The sequence below is a fragment of the Myxocyprinus asiaticus genome, chromosome 33, assembly GCF_019703515.2.
Source record: "Myxocyprinus asiaticus isolate MX2 ecotype Aquarium Trade chromosome 33, UBuf_Myxa_2, whole genome shotgun sequence".
Classification (NCBI taxonomy): domain Eukaryota; kingdom Metazoa; phylum Chordata; class Actinopteri; order Cypriniformes; family Catostomidae; genus Myxocyprinus; species Myxocyprinus asiaticus.
In genome coordinates this window covers 35740594-35756051 of record NC_059376.1, presented here as the reverse complement: position 1 = coordinate 35756051, position 15458 = coordinate 35740594, and the positions used below count along the sequence as shown (strand labels likewise).

General features: G+C 37.7%; 1 protein-coding gene across 5 annotated transcripts; it reads left to right on the top strand.

Moving 5' to 3' along the window:
- The first annotated feature begins 686 nt into the window (after positions 1-686).
- On the top strand, positions 687-14150 carry LOC127423711 (choline/ethanolaminephosphotransferase 1-like). Of its 5 annotated transcripts, XM_051668224.1 has the most exons (11): positions 687-907; positions 1030-1130; positions 2451-2867; positions 6236-6383; positions 8688-8829; positions 9146-9230; positions 9508-9639; positions 9811-9969; positions 10326-10451; positions 11905-12077; positions 13778-14150. In XM_051668224.1, exons 3-11 carry the CDS (start codon positions 2517-2519, stop codon positions 13830-13832), a joined length of 1371 nt encoding a protein of 456 aa, XP_051524184.1. In that variant the 5' UTR covers positions 687-907; positions 1030-1130; positions 2451-2516; the 3' UTR covers positions 13833-14150. The 5 variants fall into 5 exon arrangements, with proteins under 5 accessions (XP_051524184.1, XP_051524185.1, XP_051524183.1 ...); XM_051668225.1 differs by lacking the exon at positions 1030-1130; XM_051668223.1 differs by having other exon boundaries at positions 687-1130.
- The last annotated feature ends 1308 nt before the right edge of the window (positions 14151-15458 follow it).

Sequence of the window (15458 nt, the reverse complement as noted above, 5' to 3'; positions counted from 1 at the left end):
TATATATATACATATATTTATACACATATACATATATATTTATACACATATATATATACATATATATACGTATATATATACATATATATATATATATATATATATTCATAATGTATGTATGTTAAATAAAAAAATGGCTTATGAAGTTGATTTGAATGCACTTCAGCATTAAACCTGGACTGACAAACATTTACGTCAAATAATTTTTTAAGTAAATGCTTGCAAAAATAAAATCAGACATTGTATAAACTATGTATAAAAAAAAAAATACTGTTATTTTATATACTGTTTGTATAAATAAATGGTTTTACTGAGTGAATGAAGTTTCACAGTTACTGGCTTAGGGGGCGCAGTTTTCTTAAGATTTAATGTGGAGCGACAAAGGAAGAAAACGAGGGATACGTTAAATGAACAACAAGAACAGCATTATTATAAGCAGACAACACGAAGTCATATATTTTTTACATTTTAGGAATGCTGCCACTGTTTTACTATGAATAACAGTTTCATATCAAGCATTAGGTTTATTCATTAATATATATATATATATATATATATATATATAATGTAAAATGTAAAGAAATATAATCGACATTTTTATTTATTTTACTTTTATTTTGAAATGCATACTTCCGGAAGGCGTTGTCGTCGCATTATTGAAGCGTCTTTCACGCCTGTGCGTCTCATCCACGCTGTATGCGCTCAAAATCTCTGATGCGCAGTTATCGGTTAACTAGTGATACTTCAACGTACCGCGTCTTCTCCGTCGGCGTGAGCGTTTGTTTGGAAGCCTGTGCCGTCACATTTTCTCCCCTGATATATTTATAATTTAATAATCATTTCAACTTTCGGCATCACACGGTGTAATGCTGCGCGGAGCAAAGACATCTGCACCAAGTAAACAAAGGTACTGTTGGTCAGACACGAACTTTATCAATCACATTGGCTCTAAAAACAGTGTTAATTACGGTTTTACAAGCTGTGTTATTGTTATGAATAATGTACATCACAATTATTATGTCGGCTCAGACGTGTGACAGGTTGTCATCAAGCTGACGTCAGAATTCAGCAGGAGGATTTTACATGGGCTGTTGCAGATCTCATAAAATAAAGTCTACTACAGTCTTCCAGTGAGTATTTAAAGAAACAGACACAAGGCAGTTTTATGCCACAGTGCAGGAGTTTTATTAGAGACCGGTGCTGCGTTTCTTTTATCTTTTCTTTCCTCTTCGTTGAGAAGCAGGTGTATTTTGGGGTATTGGGATTAATGGCTAAAGAAAGACCACATGGACATTATTTGGCTTTTAGTTCCTGTCTGTTAGATTTAATGCTATGTATATGCAAGTGTAGTTCTATTTTTGACCAATATAACAATTAGAGCATATGTGCTTTAAAAATGTACAGTATTTATCTTCTGAGAAAATGGAACAAAAAATGTTGATGACTCATCTTGCACTCAGGGGCATATCCATATATTTGTCCAATCAAATGCTCACTAGAAAGAGAATGTCCCTCCCCCTAATACCACCTGACATAAACTAAAGCCTGTTGGCAGTTTAAAAAAAGTCATTTTAACACTGTTTTAACACAGGAAAGAAAACAAACTAGGGCCAATGTATTGAAATTTAAGTGAATTGAAAGTTAAGATCTGACAAGTTAAATGGAACATATATAGGTCATAATTGAAATTGCTGTTTACTAACTGATAAGATATGATTCTAGTGTTTCCAAATGTTTCTGAAAAAGGCTTGTGTTTTTGTCAAGCCAGTTAATGGGGTCTTAAAGAGAGAGTTCAACCAAAAATGAAAATTCTTTCATAATTTCCTTCTATAGAACACAAATGAAGATTTTTAGAAGAATATTTCAGCCCTGTAGGTCCACACAATGCAAGTGAATGGTAGCCAGAACTTTGAAGCTCCATAAATCACATAAACGTGACTCCAGTGGTTAAATGCATATCTTCTGAAGTAATATGATAAGTGTGGGTGAGAAACGGATCAATATTTACATCCTTTTTTTTACTATAAATCTCCACTTTTGAACAGATTTAAAGTTCTGGCCACCATTCGATTGATTGTATGGACCTACAGAGCTGAGATATTATAATAAAAATCTTCATTTGTGTTCTGCAGAATAAAGAAGTTCATGCACATCTGGGATGGCATGAGGGTGAGGAAATGATGAGAGAATTTTCCTTTTTGGATGAACTATTCCTCTAAAGTTTTAAGGTCTTTTATCCTTGAGCACAATTTTTCTATTGTTTTGTACGGAAATCATTTACTAAATAGGAGTTAACTTAGTAACTATGCACCACCCCACAAAACATGTTGTTAATAATAGAGTGCTGTTCCTGTTGAAACAACAACAAAAGTTGTTTCACTTGTTTAATAGTAATATACTGTATATATAGTGATGATAATTTATGAGTGGTTATGTCTTTGTTCCCATAGATATAATCCCATAAACTCATAGTGCACACAGACATTTGACACACCTACACAAATTCCCAGAGAGTCATGAGCTCACACAAGAGACCTGTCCAGCCTCGGATGGATTCTGATGTCAGTTCCTCCTCGGCCCGTGACCTGACCAGACCAGGTCAGGAGGAGGGCGCCGGTCTCCTGATCAAGCTGATGGAGTTGCCTGTGGCCCGCATGTCCCGACAGCAGCTAAAAAGGTTGGAGGAACATCAGTACAGCAGTGCAGGATGCTCCCTCCTGGATCCCGTCATGCAGGGATACTGGTGCTGGTTGGTCAGCAAAGTGCCTCTCTGGATGGCCCCAAACCTCATCACCATAGTGGGTCTCGCTACCAATATTATCAGTACTCTGATACTGGTGTATTACTGCCCAACTGCCACCGAACAGGTATTCTAAATGTTCAGTGCTTCAGTCTGATGGACCATTACTTTTTTAAACTGATCAGCCACTAATCAGAAGCTGAGTTTGGAATGGCAAACTACCCATAGACCTTATTCACAGGAGCACCATCTTTGATTTTTGATGGGAAGGACAATGAGTCTGTGAGGGAAATACAGGTGCATCTCAATAAATTAGAATGTCGTGGAAAAGCTCATTTATTTCAGTAATTCAACTCAAATTGTGAAACTCGTGTATTAAATAAATTCAGTGCACACAGACTGAAGTAGTTTAAGTCTTTGGTTCTTTTAATTGTGATGATTTTGGCTCATATTTAACAAAAACCCACCAATTCACTATCTCAAAAAATTAGAATATGGTGACATGCCAATCAGCTAATCAACTCAAAACACCTGCAAAGGTTTCCTGAGCCTTCAAAATGGTCTCTCAGTTTGGTTCACTAGGCTACACAATCATGGGGAAGACTGCTGATCTGACAGTTGTCCAGAAGACAATCATTGACACCCTTCACAAGGAGGGTAAGCCACAAACATTCATTGCCAAAGAAGCTGGCTGTTCACAGAGTGCTGTATCCAAGCATGTTAACAGAAAGTTGAGTGCAAGGAAAAAGTGTGGAAGAAAAAGATGCACAACCAACCGAGAGAACCGCAGCCTTATGAGGATTGTCAAGCAAAATCGATTCAAGAATTTGGGTGAACTTCACAAGGAATGGACTGAGGCTGGGGTCAAGGCATCAAGAGCCACCACACACAGACGTGTCAAGGAATTTGGCTACAGTTGCCATATTCCTCTTGTTAAGCCACTCCTGAACCACAGACAACATCAGAGGCGTCTTACCTGGGCTATGGAGAAGAAGAACTGGACTGTTGCCCAGTGGTCCAAAGTCCTCTTTTCAGATGAGAGCAAGTTTTGTATTTCATTTGGAAACCAAGGTCCCAGAGTCTGGAGGAAGGGTGGAGAAGCTCATAGCCCAAGTTGCTTGAAGTCCAGTGTTAAGTGTCCACAGTCTGTGATGATTTGGGGTGCAGTGTCATCTGCTGGTGTTGGTCCATTGTGTTTTTTGAAAACCAAAGTCACTGCACCCGTTTACCAAGAAATTTTGGAGCACTTCATGCTTCCTTCTGCTGACCAGCTTTTTAAAGATGCTGCTTTCATTTTCCAGCAGGATTTGGCACCTGCCCACACTGCCAAAAGCACCAAAAGTTGGTTAAATGACCATGGTGTTGGTGTGCTTGACTGGCCAGCAAACTCACCAGACCTGAACCCCATAGAGAATCTATGGGGTATTGTCAAGAGGAAAATGAGAAACAAGAGACCAAAAAATGCAGATGAGCTGAAGGCCACTGTCAAAGAAACCTGGGCTTCCATACCACCTCAGCAGTGCCATAAACTGATCACCTCCATGCCACGCCGAACTGAGGCAGTAATTAAAGCAAAAGGAGCCCCTACCAAGTATTGAGTACATATACAGTAAATGAACATACTTTCCAGAAGGACAACAATTCACTAAAAGTGTTTTTTTTTTATTGGTCTTATGATGTATTCTAATTTTTTGAGATAGTGAATTGGTGGGTTTTTGTTAAATGTGAGCCAAAATCATCACAATTAAAAGAACCAAAGACTTAAACTACTTCAGTCTGTGTGCATTGAATTTATTTAATACACGAGTTTCACAATTTGAGTTGAATTACTGAAATAAATGAGCTTTTCCACGACATTCTAATTTATTGAGATGCACCTGTATGTGCTGTCTCATCAATGGTTTGTACAGTAGTTTAAAGTTGAAAAAATTAAACTTTAAAAAATACATTCTTTCCAAGAAATTTCAGTAGATAAAAAAAACTCCTGACAACATGAGTTGAGGAAAATAAGATGTCATCTAGGAGCCCTTTGATAACTTTATACTGTGCATGTCATTAAAGAGATGATAAGTCTATTCAGCACAGCCTCGTTTTCATTCATGTCAGAAATCAAAGATGGTGCTACTGTGAATAAGGTCTATAGTACTCTTTATTTTTCATCAAATGTGGAATTCAGAAAATGTTGACTGGTCTGTTCCACGTGCATGCGCACTCTTCAAATACCTGTTAGAACGCAGCGCATGTGTTTACATGGCCACATTAGCAGCCTTGTCCAGGAGAAACCTAGGTGTATTAAACCGCTTTCTCTTAATCCCTTAAACGGCATAAGGAAATCATTGTTCTCATTTACATGATGTTTCAGAATGCCACTTTCTGCAAAAACCCTGAAATAACCCACTTTCTTAAGTGCTTGTAAACATGGTCAGTGAAAGAGTGTGTCAACGCACTGCTATTCTGCGAGCGCTACACACAAACAGCATCTCAGATGTAGATGCTCAATAGTTCAGTTCACCTATAACATGGAGGAGCATTTCATCAGAATCTGAATGAGAAGCGTATTAGGGGTGGTAGAGCGGGTTGGCCACTAATCGCAGGGTTGGCGGTTATTCCCGGCCCACATGACTCCACATGCTGAAGTGTGCTTGGGCAAGACACTGAACCCCAAGTTGCTCCCAATGGCAGGCTAGTGCCTTGCATGGCAGCTCTGTCGTCATTGGTGTGTGTGTGAATGAGTGACTGAGTCACAGTGTAAAGCGCTTTGAAAACCGCTAATGTTAAAAAAGTGCTATATAAGTGCAGACCATTTACCATTAAAAGACTGTGAGTTATGCTACACACACACACTCAGAGGAGTTCCTGGAGTGTTCCGACCATCAAAATAAAAGCCTGAGGATTTTTAAGATAAGAAATTATGAAATGAATTATGAATGTTTAGCAGTTATTGCATTGGTCACCATGAAGGCATTGTCTTTACTGTTGATTTTAATATCTGTTTTAGTCCAATAGTGAATTTCTAGCAGCTATTGCAGTGGTCACCATAAGGACATGCTTTTTACTTAGTCTTTTCTTTATTGCTGGTCTTAACCTGCCTCATGTAGAGAGTAGGACATCGTTTAGTGTATACTGAGCTCTCCGGTGGAGATCATTCAGGTCAAGTAAAATGTATTTGTATAGCACTTTTCACAATATGATAGATGGTCTCAAAGCAGCTTTACAGAAAATTATACTGTAACATTGCTGTGGTCTACTTTTTACAGAGTGCAATCAGATACTATGTATTGTCCGCTTTAGCAGCCTCATTTATCAGCTGTGACAGTCTATGAATCCTGCAGCTATGGGAAAAATCAGCATTGCTCAGGTCTGCAACCTGATAGCTCCTTAAGTGAATAGAAAATTAGGCCTTAAAAGACACCAAACTTTTGGTCATAAATTAAAATTACTGTGATTGTTCCCAACTGCATTTTTAGAGATTTTAAACTTGCTATATTTTTTCAGGCACCAACGTGGGCATACTTAGCCTGTGCTCTGGGTCTGTTCATCTACCAATCATTGGATGCCATAGATGGGAAGCAGGCAAGACGGACCAATAGCAGCACACCTCTGGGCGAGCTCTTTGACCACGGCTGTGACTCCCTCTCTACAGGTCTGCTCATGTTTGTGCATGCAAGTACAGCTAACTATGATATTACACTCAGTATGTGTTCGGAATAGCATACTAACATACTACTCATACTATTTCTGAAGTATGCAGTATGTATACTTTAAATGCATGCTTTATGTATGAATGTAATACCTGGATGACCTACTATGTTTGCCAAAATGTGCAGTATACAACAAATCAAATTAACCTGAAGTAATTACAGCCATGATTTTAAACATTACTTTCTTGACTCGTTGTATGATCGGGCCACCAAAAGATGTTTACACAAAATGAATTAAAAGTCCAAAATGACCATACTTATTTACTAGATTAAAACTGGACAACACTAACTCAAATGCATGTGACGACATTGTTAGAAACATTTACCATGAGATAATGCCTACTATTTCACTTACTATTTAAAACAAGTATCAGTATGCAGCATATACTTTGAAATATTCAGAAAATAGTAAGCTATTGTTCCATTCTGTACATAACCTTAGACTCATGGAATTATAATATTTTTATTTTTAACTTTGAAGAGTTATGTCATTTAAGAGATGGAGCACCATACTATAAGGTGGATACGTAATACATTTTGAAGTATGGAACGTAGAATTGGCTAAGGATACAAACAATATATAGTGCATTCATAAAGCATTCAGACCCCTTAATTCTTTTCACATTTTGTTATGTTGCAGCCTTACGCTAAAATGCTTTAAATTATTTATTTATTTTTCACATTAATCTACACTCCATACCCCATAACGACAAAGCAAAAAACAGATTTTTGATAACTTTGCAAATTTATTAAAAAGAAAAAACTGAAATATCACATTGACATAAGTATACAGACCCTTTGCTATGACACTTGAAATTAAGCTCAGGTGCATCCCATTTGAGATGTTTCTACACTTTGACTGGAGTCCACCTGTGGCAAATTCAATTGATTGAACATGATTTGGAAAGGCACACACCTGTCTATATAAGGTCTCACAACTGAAAATGCATGTCAGAGCAAAAACCAAGCCATGAGGTCAAAAGAACTGCCTGCAGATCTCAGAGACAGGATTGTGTCGAGGCACAGATCTGGGGAAGGCTACAAAAAAATTTCAGCTGCATTTAAGGTTCCCAAGAGCACAGTGGCCTCCATAATTCTTAAATGGAAGAAGTTTGGAACAACCAGGACTCTTCTTAGACCTGGCCACCCGGCCAAACTGAGCAATGGGGGAGAAGGGTCTTGGTAAGAGAGGTGACCAAGAACCTGATAGTCACTCTGGTTGAGCTCCAGAGATCATGTGTGGAGAATGGAGAAATTTGCAGAAGGACAACCATCACTGCAGCACGCCACCGATCTGGGCTTTCTGGCAGAGTGGCCAGACGGAAGTCTCTCCTCAGTGCAAGACACATGAAAGCCTGCTTGGAATTTGCAAAAAAAAAAAAAAAAAAAAAAAAAAAGCAGCTAAAGGACTCTCAGACTGTGAGAAACAAGATTCTCTGGTCTGATGAAATGAAGACTGAACTGTTTGGCCTCAATTCCAAGCGTCATGTCTGGAGGAAACCAGGCACCGCTCATCACCTGCGCAATACCATCCCAACGGTGAAGCATGGTGGTGGGAGCATCATGCTGTGGGGGTGTTTTTCAGTGGCAGGGACTGGGGGACTGGTCACGGTTGAAGGAAATCTGAACGCAGCAAAATAAAGAGATATCCTTTATGAAAACCTGGTCCAGAGTGCTCAGGACCTCAGACTGGGCCGACAGTTCAACATCCAACAGGACAATGACCCTAAGCACACAGCCAAGACAACGCAAGAGTGGCTTGGGGACAACCCTGTGAATGTCCTTGAGTGGCCCAGCTAAAGCCCGGACTTGAATCCAATCGAACATCTCTGGAGAGACCTGAAAATGGCTGTGCACCGACGGTCCCCATCCAACCTGACAGAGCTTGAGAGGATCTGCAGAGAAGAATGGTAGAAAATCCCCAAATCTAGGTGTGCAAAGCTTGTCACATCATACCCAAAAAGACTTGAGGATGTAAACGCTTCCAAAGGTGCTTCCACTAAGTGCTGAGTTAAGGGTCTGAATACTTATGCCAATGTGATATTTCAGTTTTTTTCTTTTTAGTACATTTTCAAAGTTATCAAAAATCTATGGAGTGTAGATTGATGTGAAAATAAATAAATAATTTAAAGCATTTTAGCATAAGGCTGCAACATAACAAAATGTGAAAAAAATGAAGGGATCTGAATACTTTATGAATGCACTGTATGTGCCTTATTGTTCTGTTTTCTTTTTGTCTGATGCAGTTTTTGTGGTCCTGGGCACATGTATTGCAGTTCAGCTGGGTACCCACCCTGACTGGATGTTCTTCTGTTGTTTTGTGGGCATCTTCATGTTTTATTGTGCCCACTGGCAGGCGTATGTTTCTGGAACGCTGCGCTTTGGCATGTGAGTGACAACTGTCCTTTATGACAATGGGATCTTGGTTTAAAGTTGGGTTTACCATGAAATTGGAGATTTAGATAATATCAAAATCAAATTTAAATAACTTTTAAAATCAGGATTTCTGTTCTTTATGTTGAGTGCATAAACATTGTATTTGAGCGGGCTGTCTGCTCATGGGTAACAGAATTCCTTAAGACAGCTGTGGTACTGTTGATAAAGCAGTTCAAAAATGATTTTTTTTTTTTTTTTTTTTTTTTTTTTTACGAGATTAATAATTTACAAATTTCCCCTCTTGTAATTACTCTTTGGTATTGTGCAGAATTGATGTGACTGAGGTACAAATCTACATTATAAGCTTGTACTTACTGGCTGCCTTTGGAGGAACAGCTTTATGGCAATTTGTGGTAATTAAAACAGATCTTAATTCTTTTTAACATCTTATGATTGCATGAATAGACCATATGGACAAATGTGCTGATTCTATTTTATTATGGTCATTTCATCATGGTCAGAAAATCTGATTCTCTAGCATGCTGCATGTGTTCAGTAAAGTGACAGAATTTCCATGATCATATTGGCAGAATTCTTTATATATTTTAAACATTTACAATGAAAAGGAACTGTATTTAATGCCATGATATTTTGAAATGGGATGTAAAGGAGTTGCTTTAATCTTTACAGATTCCTGTGATAAATATCCAGATTAAAATAATACCCGCCCTTTGCACTCTTGTGGGTGCCATATTTTCCTGCACAAACTACTTCCGGGTTATATTCAGCGGTGGAATGGGTAAAAACGGATCCACTATTGCAGTAAGCATGAAATTGTAATTATTTCACATTTCTGATTTCAGTTCTAAATTCTGTTCAATTATATTTGCTAAATATTTGCAAAAATAAATATGTAATAAATAACTAACTTAAGAGAATGATGGAACTGTGTGAATTCTGTGTCAGTGGCCCAACTGTTTTGCTTTTCTTCAGGGAACAAGCGTGTTATCTCCATCCTTCCATATAGGAGTGCTTATGACACTTGCTCTAATGATCTATAAGAAGTCTTCGGTGCAGCTCTTCGAGAAACATCCCTGTCTGTACATCTTAGCATTTGGGTTCGTCTCAGGCAAACTCACCAACAGACTGGTGGTAAGGTCAAGGATCAAGCCAGAACATTTGATTTATTTCTTGTTTAGTCAATAAGTTTTTGCTGGAATGTTTATAAATGAGTAAAAAGTGACAAATGATAAATGACTCTTGATAAATATGAATACCATTGCCACGTTATTGGTTTCGCTTTGCCTGACCTTTTGTAGCTGGTAGTGAAATGGCTTTGACGCAGGCTGTGAAATGCTATTTGTAAGACACATTTCCTGCACATTTAAATGTAAATATTAGGTCTTGTTCTCTGTAGTTCTTAGCATTAAATCTATCTGTCAGCCTTAAACAGCATTAGGAACAGTTATTCTAAATTTCACTACTTACATGTCTGTTTTATTTGCCAGGTTGCTCATATGACAAAAAGTGAAATGCATTGTAATGATTCGGCCTTTGTGGGACCAGCGTTGCTGTTTCTGAATCAGTACTTCAACAGTTTCATTAATGAGTACTGTCTTCTCTGGGTCGCTCTGGTACGTATAACCTCTGTCTGTCAAATGTGATATTTGAATGGGACATATCATGGAAAACAAGATGTTCCTTACTGTTTAAAAAAAGAAATACTCCAGTGTGCTATGTAGACTAGGAGTGTAATGGTTACAGAAAAAATATAAATTGCTAGTCTGTAATAAAACCATTTGCATGTAGTCTTAAAGGTACAGTAGCAAAACCAGTCTGTGTAATTCTAAGAGTCAAGGACAGGGTGGAAAATAGTCATGAAACACAAATTATCGCTGTGTTTGGAGTAAGAAAGCTTGACTAACATTATTGGTGGACTTCTGGGAAAAATAAAATGCCACAAAACACCCCTTTTAAAGGAATTGTTTTCCCAAAAATGAAAATTCTCTCATTTACTCATCCTCATGCCATCCCAGGTGTGTATGACTTGGAAGATTTTTAGAAGAATATCTCAGCTCTGTAGGTCCATACAATGCAAGTCAACAGGGTCCAAAACTTTGAAGCTCAAAAAAGCAAATAAAGCCAGCATAAACATAATAAATATGACTCCAGTTGTTTAATCCATATCTTCAGAAGCAATATAAGTGTGGGTGAGAAACTTATCAATATTTAAGTCCTTTTTACAATAAATTTTATGTTCTATTGATATGCATGAAGAATGCGAATGAGAACTCTTTGGGGAGAAGAGTGCTTAGGAGGGCTTTCTGAAAGTGGGTATTTATAGTAAAAAAGGACTTAAATATTGATCTGTTTCTCCCCCAAACCTATCATATCGCTTTTGAAGACATGTATTTAACCACTGGAGTTGTATGGATTGTTTTTATGCTGTGTTTATATGCTTTTTGAGCTTCAAAGTTTTGGACACTGTTGACTTGCATTCTATGGACCTACAGAGCCGAGATATTCTTCTGAAAATCTCTTTGTATTCTGCAGAATAGCCATACACATCTGGGATGGCATGAGGGTGAGTAAATAATGAGAGAAGATTCATTTTTGAGTGAACTATTCTTTTAACTGTAGATAGTGCAATTTTTTTTTTCTTTATTTAATCTTTTATTAAACTTTTTTTTTTTTTTTTTTATCTTGTACCATCCGAAATTCATTTGCCACACTATAAAGGGATAGGTCATGCAAAAATGAAAATTGTCATAATTTAGTCATCCTCATATTGTTCCAAACTTGTATGACTATAACTATCATCTGTGGAACACAAAAGGACAGATGTTAGGCAGAATGTTAGCCTCAGTCACCATCCATTTTCATGGTATGTGGGGGAAAAAAAGCAATGAAAGAAAGTGCTGACTGAGGCTAACATTCTGCCTGTCATCTCCTTATGTCTTCCATGGAAGAATGAAAGCTAAACCAGTTTGGAACAACATGAGGGTGAGTAAATGATGACACAGGTTCATTTGAGTGAACTATTAACCCTTTAACTGTTTTTGTTTACACTTTTGGGATTGTTTGTAGGTGGTGTCAGGGTTTGATCTGGTGCGGTACTGTGTGAGTGTGTGTAACCAGATTGCCACACACTTGAACATCTGTGTTTTCAGTATCCAGCCTCCAACCACTTCCACACTTCAGCCAGAGTGCAAGAAATCACCACTAACAGCTTGTCCCCTGTTCCTCCAACCCCACATCCAGTAGGTCATGTATTTCAGTGAATGTAAAACGCAACTAACAGAGAAACAGCCCAAATGGCTGCAGTTATTAACTTCGTTATAATGGGGGTTTTCATAATGAAGAGAGAATATTTGAAGGACGAAAGGGAATTATTAAAAAGAACATACAGTACATCCCATGTGTGTTAATCTATTCGGTTCTCAGTTTTACATTTGGAAAGTTTGTTTGCAAAGATGAAGAACAGAATATTTGCCACAGAATAGAATGTGCAAAGATCTGCTATATTTTACCGTTTTAATGTTGTGTTTTTTTATTTATTTTTTTAAGATTGACCAGTTTTGGCATTTAAGATATGAACGCATCCATTTTGGCCAACAATGTATAATGTATTCCAGCAGCCAACCAATACTCTATCTGAAAGTGTTAAGACATAATAACGGAATGCTATATGTGTTAAGAAATTTGCTGCTTAAATGAAAACCTGAGACTCTTAAAGGGATAATTCACCCAGGGTGTGCTGAGTGACTCCAGCCGGGTCTCATAAGCAACCAAATTGGCCCGGTTCCTAGGGAGGGTAGAGTTACACGGGGTAACCTCCTCGTGATCGCTATAATGTGGTTTGCTCTCGGTGGGGCGCGTGGTGAGTTGTTCATGGATGCCGCGGTGGATGGCGTGAAGCCTCCACACGCGCTATGTCTCCGTGGTAACGTGCTCAACAAGCCATGTGATAAGATGCGCGGGTTGACGGTCTCAGACGCGGAGGCAGCAGAGATTCGTCCTCCGCCACCCGGATTGAGGCGAGTCACTACACCACCATGAGGACTTGGAGCACATTGGGAATTGGGCATTCCAAATTGGGAGAAAAAGGGAAGAGAGAGAGAGAAAAAAAAAAGGGATCGTTCACCCAAACATTCTGTCATAATTTACTCACCCTTATAGTTTTTTTTTTTCAAGGAACACTCAGGAGAGGTTAGGAAGAATGTTAACCTCTGTCACCATTCACTTTCACTATATGGAAAAAAAGAGCAGCGCTAACATTCTTCAATATTTCATTTCTTGTATTACACAGAAGAAAGTAATACAGGTTTGGAAAGATATGAGTAAATGGGTGATTCCTACAAAAACTGTCAATAAAATGTCCTGGTCCTATTTTACTTCAAAATAAAAAGAAACCAACATTTTCATTAGAAAATGAAGCCTTTTAAAGGCCATTAAGATTTTTTACATTCTGACATTATTTTCATGACAGCTACGCACATTTTAACCCCCCAATTCTCATTACCACAGTGCGAAAAAAAAAAAAAAAAAAAAAAAGCGGGTCATTATGATCACTTTTCGGATATTACTTAATATTTTTCAGATTTTTTTTTATTTTATATATTTATTTATATATATATATATATATATATATATATATATATAATAATGATAAAACTTTGTATGTATACATCATAGTAGTACTGCATTTCATTTTCACTGATTTAATTTTTTAGAATTAAACAATGACTGCGTTAGCGGTAATGAGAATCGTCATTGAAAACAATGGGAATGGTAAAATTAAACAACTTTGAATCTCAAAAAAGCACATAAAGCCAGCCTAAAAGTAATCAGTAAGACTCCATTGGTTAAATCCATGTCCTCAGAAGCATTATGATAGGTTAGGGTGAGAAACAGATCAATATTTAAATCCTTTTTACAATAAATTATTTTCCCTGCCTAGTAGGTGGAGATATGCACGAAGAATGAGTCGCCAAAAACAAAGGAAGAATCCTTAGGGGAGAAAAGTGCTTTTTCATTGTAATACTGTAAAACAATGACTGCGTTAAAGGTAATGAGAATTGTCATTGAAAACAATGGGAATGCTAAATTGGGGGGGGGGGGGGGTTAAACGTTTTGGGTAGCCTTCCATATGTTCTTAAATGTCCTGAAAATAATGGCACAATGCAAAAAATCATAATGGTCCTAAATGCAGGTTTAATTTTTTAGTTTATTTTTTCATGCAAAATACAACATAATACACTGCCTGTTCAAAAAAAAAAAAATTGCAGTTTGGATTTAAATTATGGTTATGATCTGGGGTTGCTTCAGTTGGTCAGGTTTAGGCTCAGCAATGTTATGCGGCAATAAAATGAAGTCAGCTGAGTAACTGAATGTACTGAATGACCAGGTTATCCCATCAATGGATTTTTTTTCTTCCTGACGGCACAGGCATACAGTTGAAGTCATAAGTTTACATACACTTAGGTGGAATTAAAACACATTTTTTAACCACTCCACAGATTTAATATTATTTTAGTAATATATTAATAACCTTATGCAACATCACAACATATATTTCCATCCAGAGTTTAATTCATTTTTGGCTGAGATCTTGTATTGACGACGGGAGAGTCGAACCACTCCGTAAAGTCTTCTCCAGCACATACCACTGGGGTTAAGTTCAGGATTCTGTGGTGGCCAGTTCATGTGTGAAAATGATTCCTCATGCTCCTTGAAACATTCTTTCACAATTTGAGCCCAATGAATCTTGGCATTGTCGTCCTGGAATACAGTTGATGTCAGAAGTTTACATACACCTTAGCCAAATACATTTAAACTCAGTTTTTCACAATTCTTGATATTTAATCGTAGACAACATTCCCTGTCTTAGGTCAGTTAGGATCACTACTTTATTTTAAGAATGTGAAATGTCAAAATAATAGTAGAGAGAATGATTTATTTCAGCTTTTATTTCTTTCATCACATTCCCAGTGGGTCAGAAGTTTACATACACTTTGTTAGTATTTGGTAGCATTGCCTTTAAATTGTTTATCTTGGGTCAAACGTTTTGGGTAGCCTTTCACAAGCTTCTCACAATAAGGGCTTTGTGATTGCCACTCCAATACCTTGACTTTGTTGTCCTTAAGCCATTTTGCCGCAACTTTGTAGGTAAGCTTGGGGTCATTGTCCATTTGGAAGACCCATTTGCAACTGAATTTTAACTTCCTGGCTGATGTCTTGAGATGTTGCTTCAATATATAAACATCATTTTCCTTCCTCATGATGCCATCTATTTTGTGAAGTGCACCAGTCTCTCCTGCAGCAAAACACCCCCACAACATGATGCTGCCACCCCCATGCTTCACAGTTGGGATGGTGTTTTTCGGCTTTCAGGCCTCACCCTTTTTCCTCCAAACATAACGATGGTCATTATGGCCAAACAGTTCAATTTTTGTTTCATCAGACCAGAGGACTTTTCTCCAAAAAGTCTGTAGTCTGGCTTTTTATGGTGGTTTTGGAGCAGTGGCTTCTTCCTTGCTGAGCAGCCTTTCAGGTTATGTTGATATAGGACTCGTTTTAATGTGGATATAGATACTTGTCTACCTGTTTCCTCCAGCATCTTCACAAGGTCCTTTGCTGTT

Excerpts from the sequence above, each read along its gene's own strand:
- LOC127423711 (XM_051668225.1), top strand. The coding sequence starts at position 2,517 with ATGAGCTCACACAAGAGACCTGTCCAGCCTCGGATGGATTCTGATGTC. Across the intron at positions 10,452-11,904 it reads GTCTTCTCTGGGTCGCTCTG|GTGGTGTCAGGGTTTGATCT; the intron begins GTACGTATAACC and ends GATTGTTTGTAG. Across the intron at positions 12,078-13,777 it reads TTCCTCCAACCCCACATCCA|TAGGTGGAGATATGCACGAA; the intron begins GTAGGTCATGTA and ends TTCCCTGCCTAG.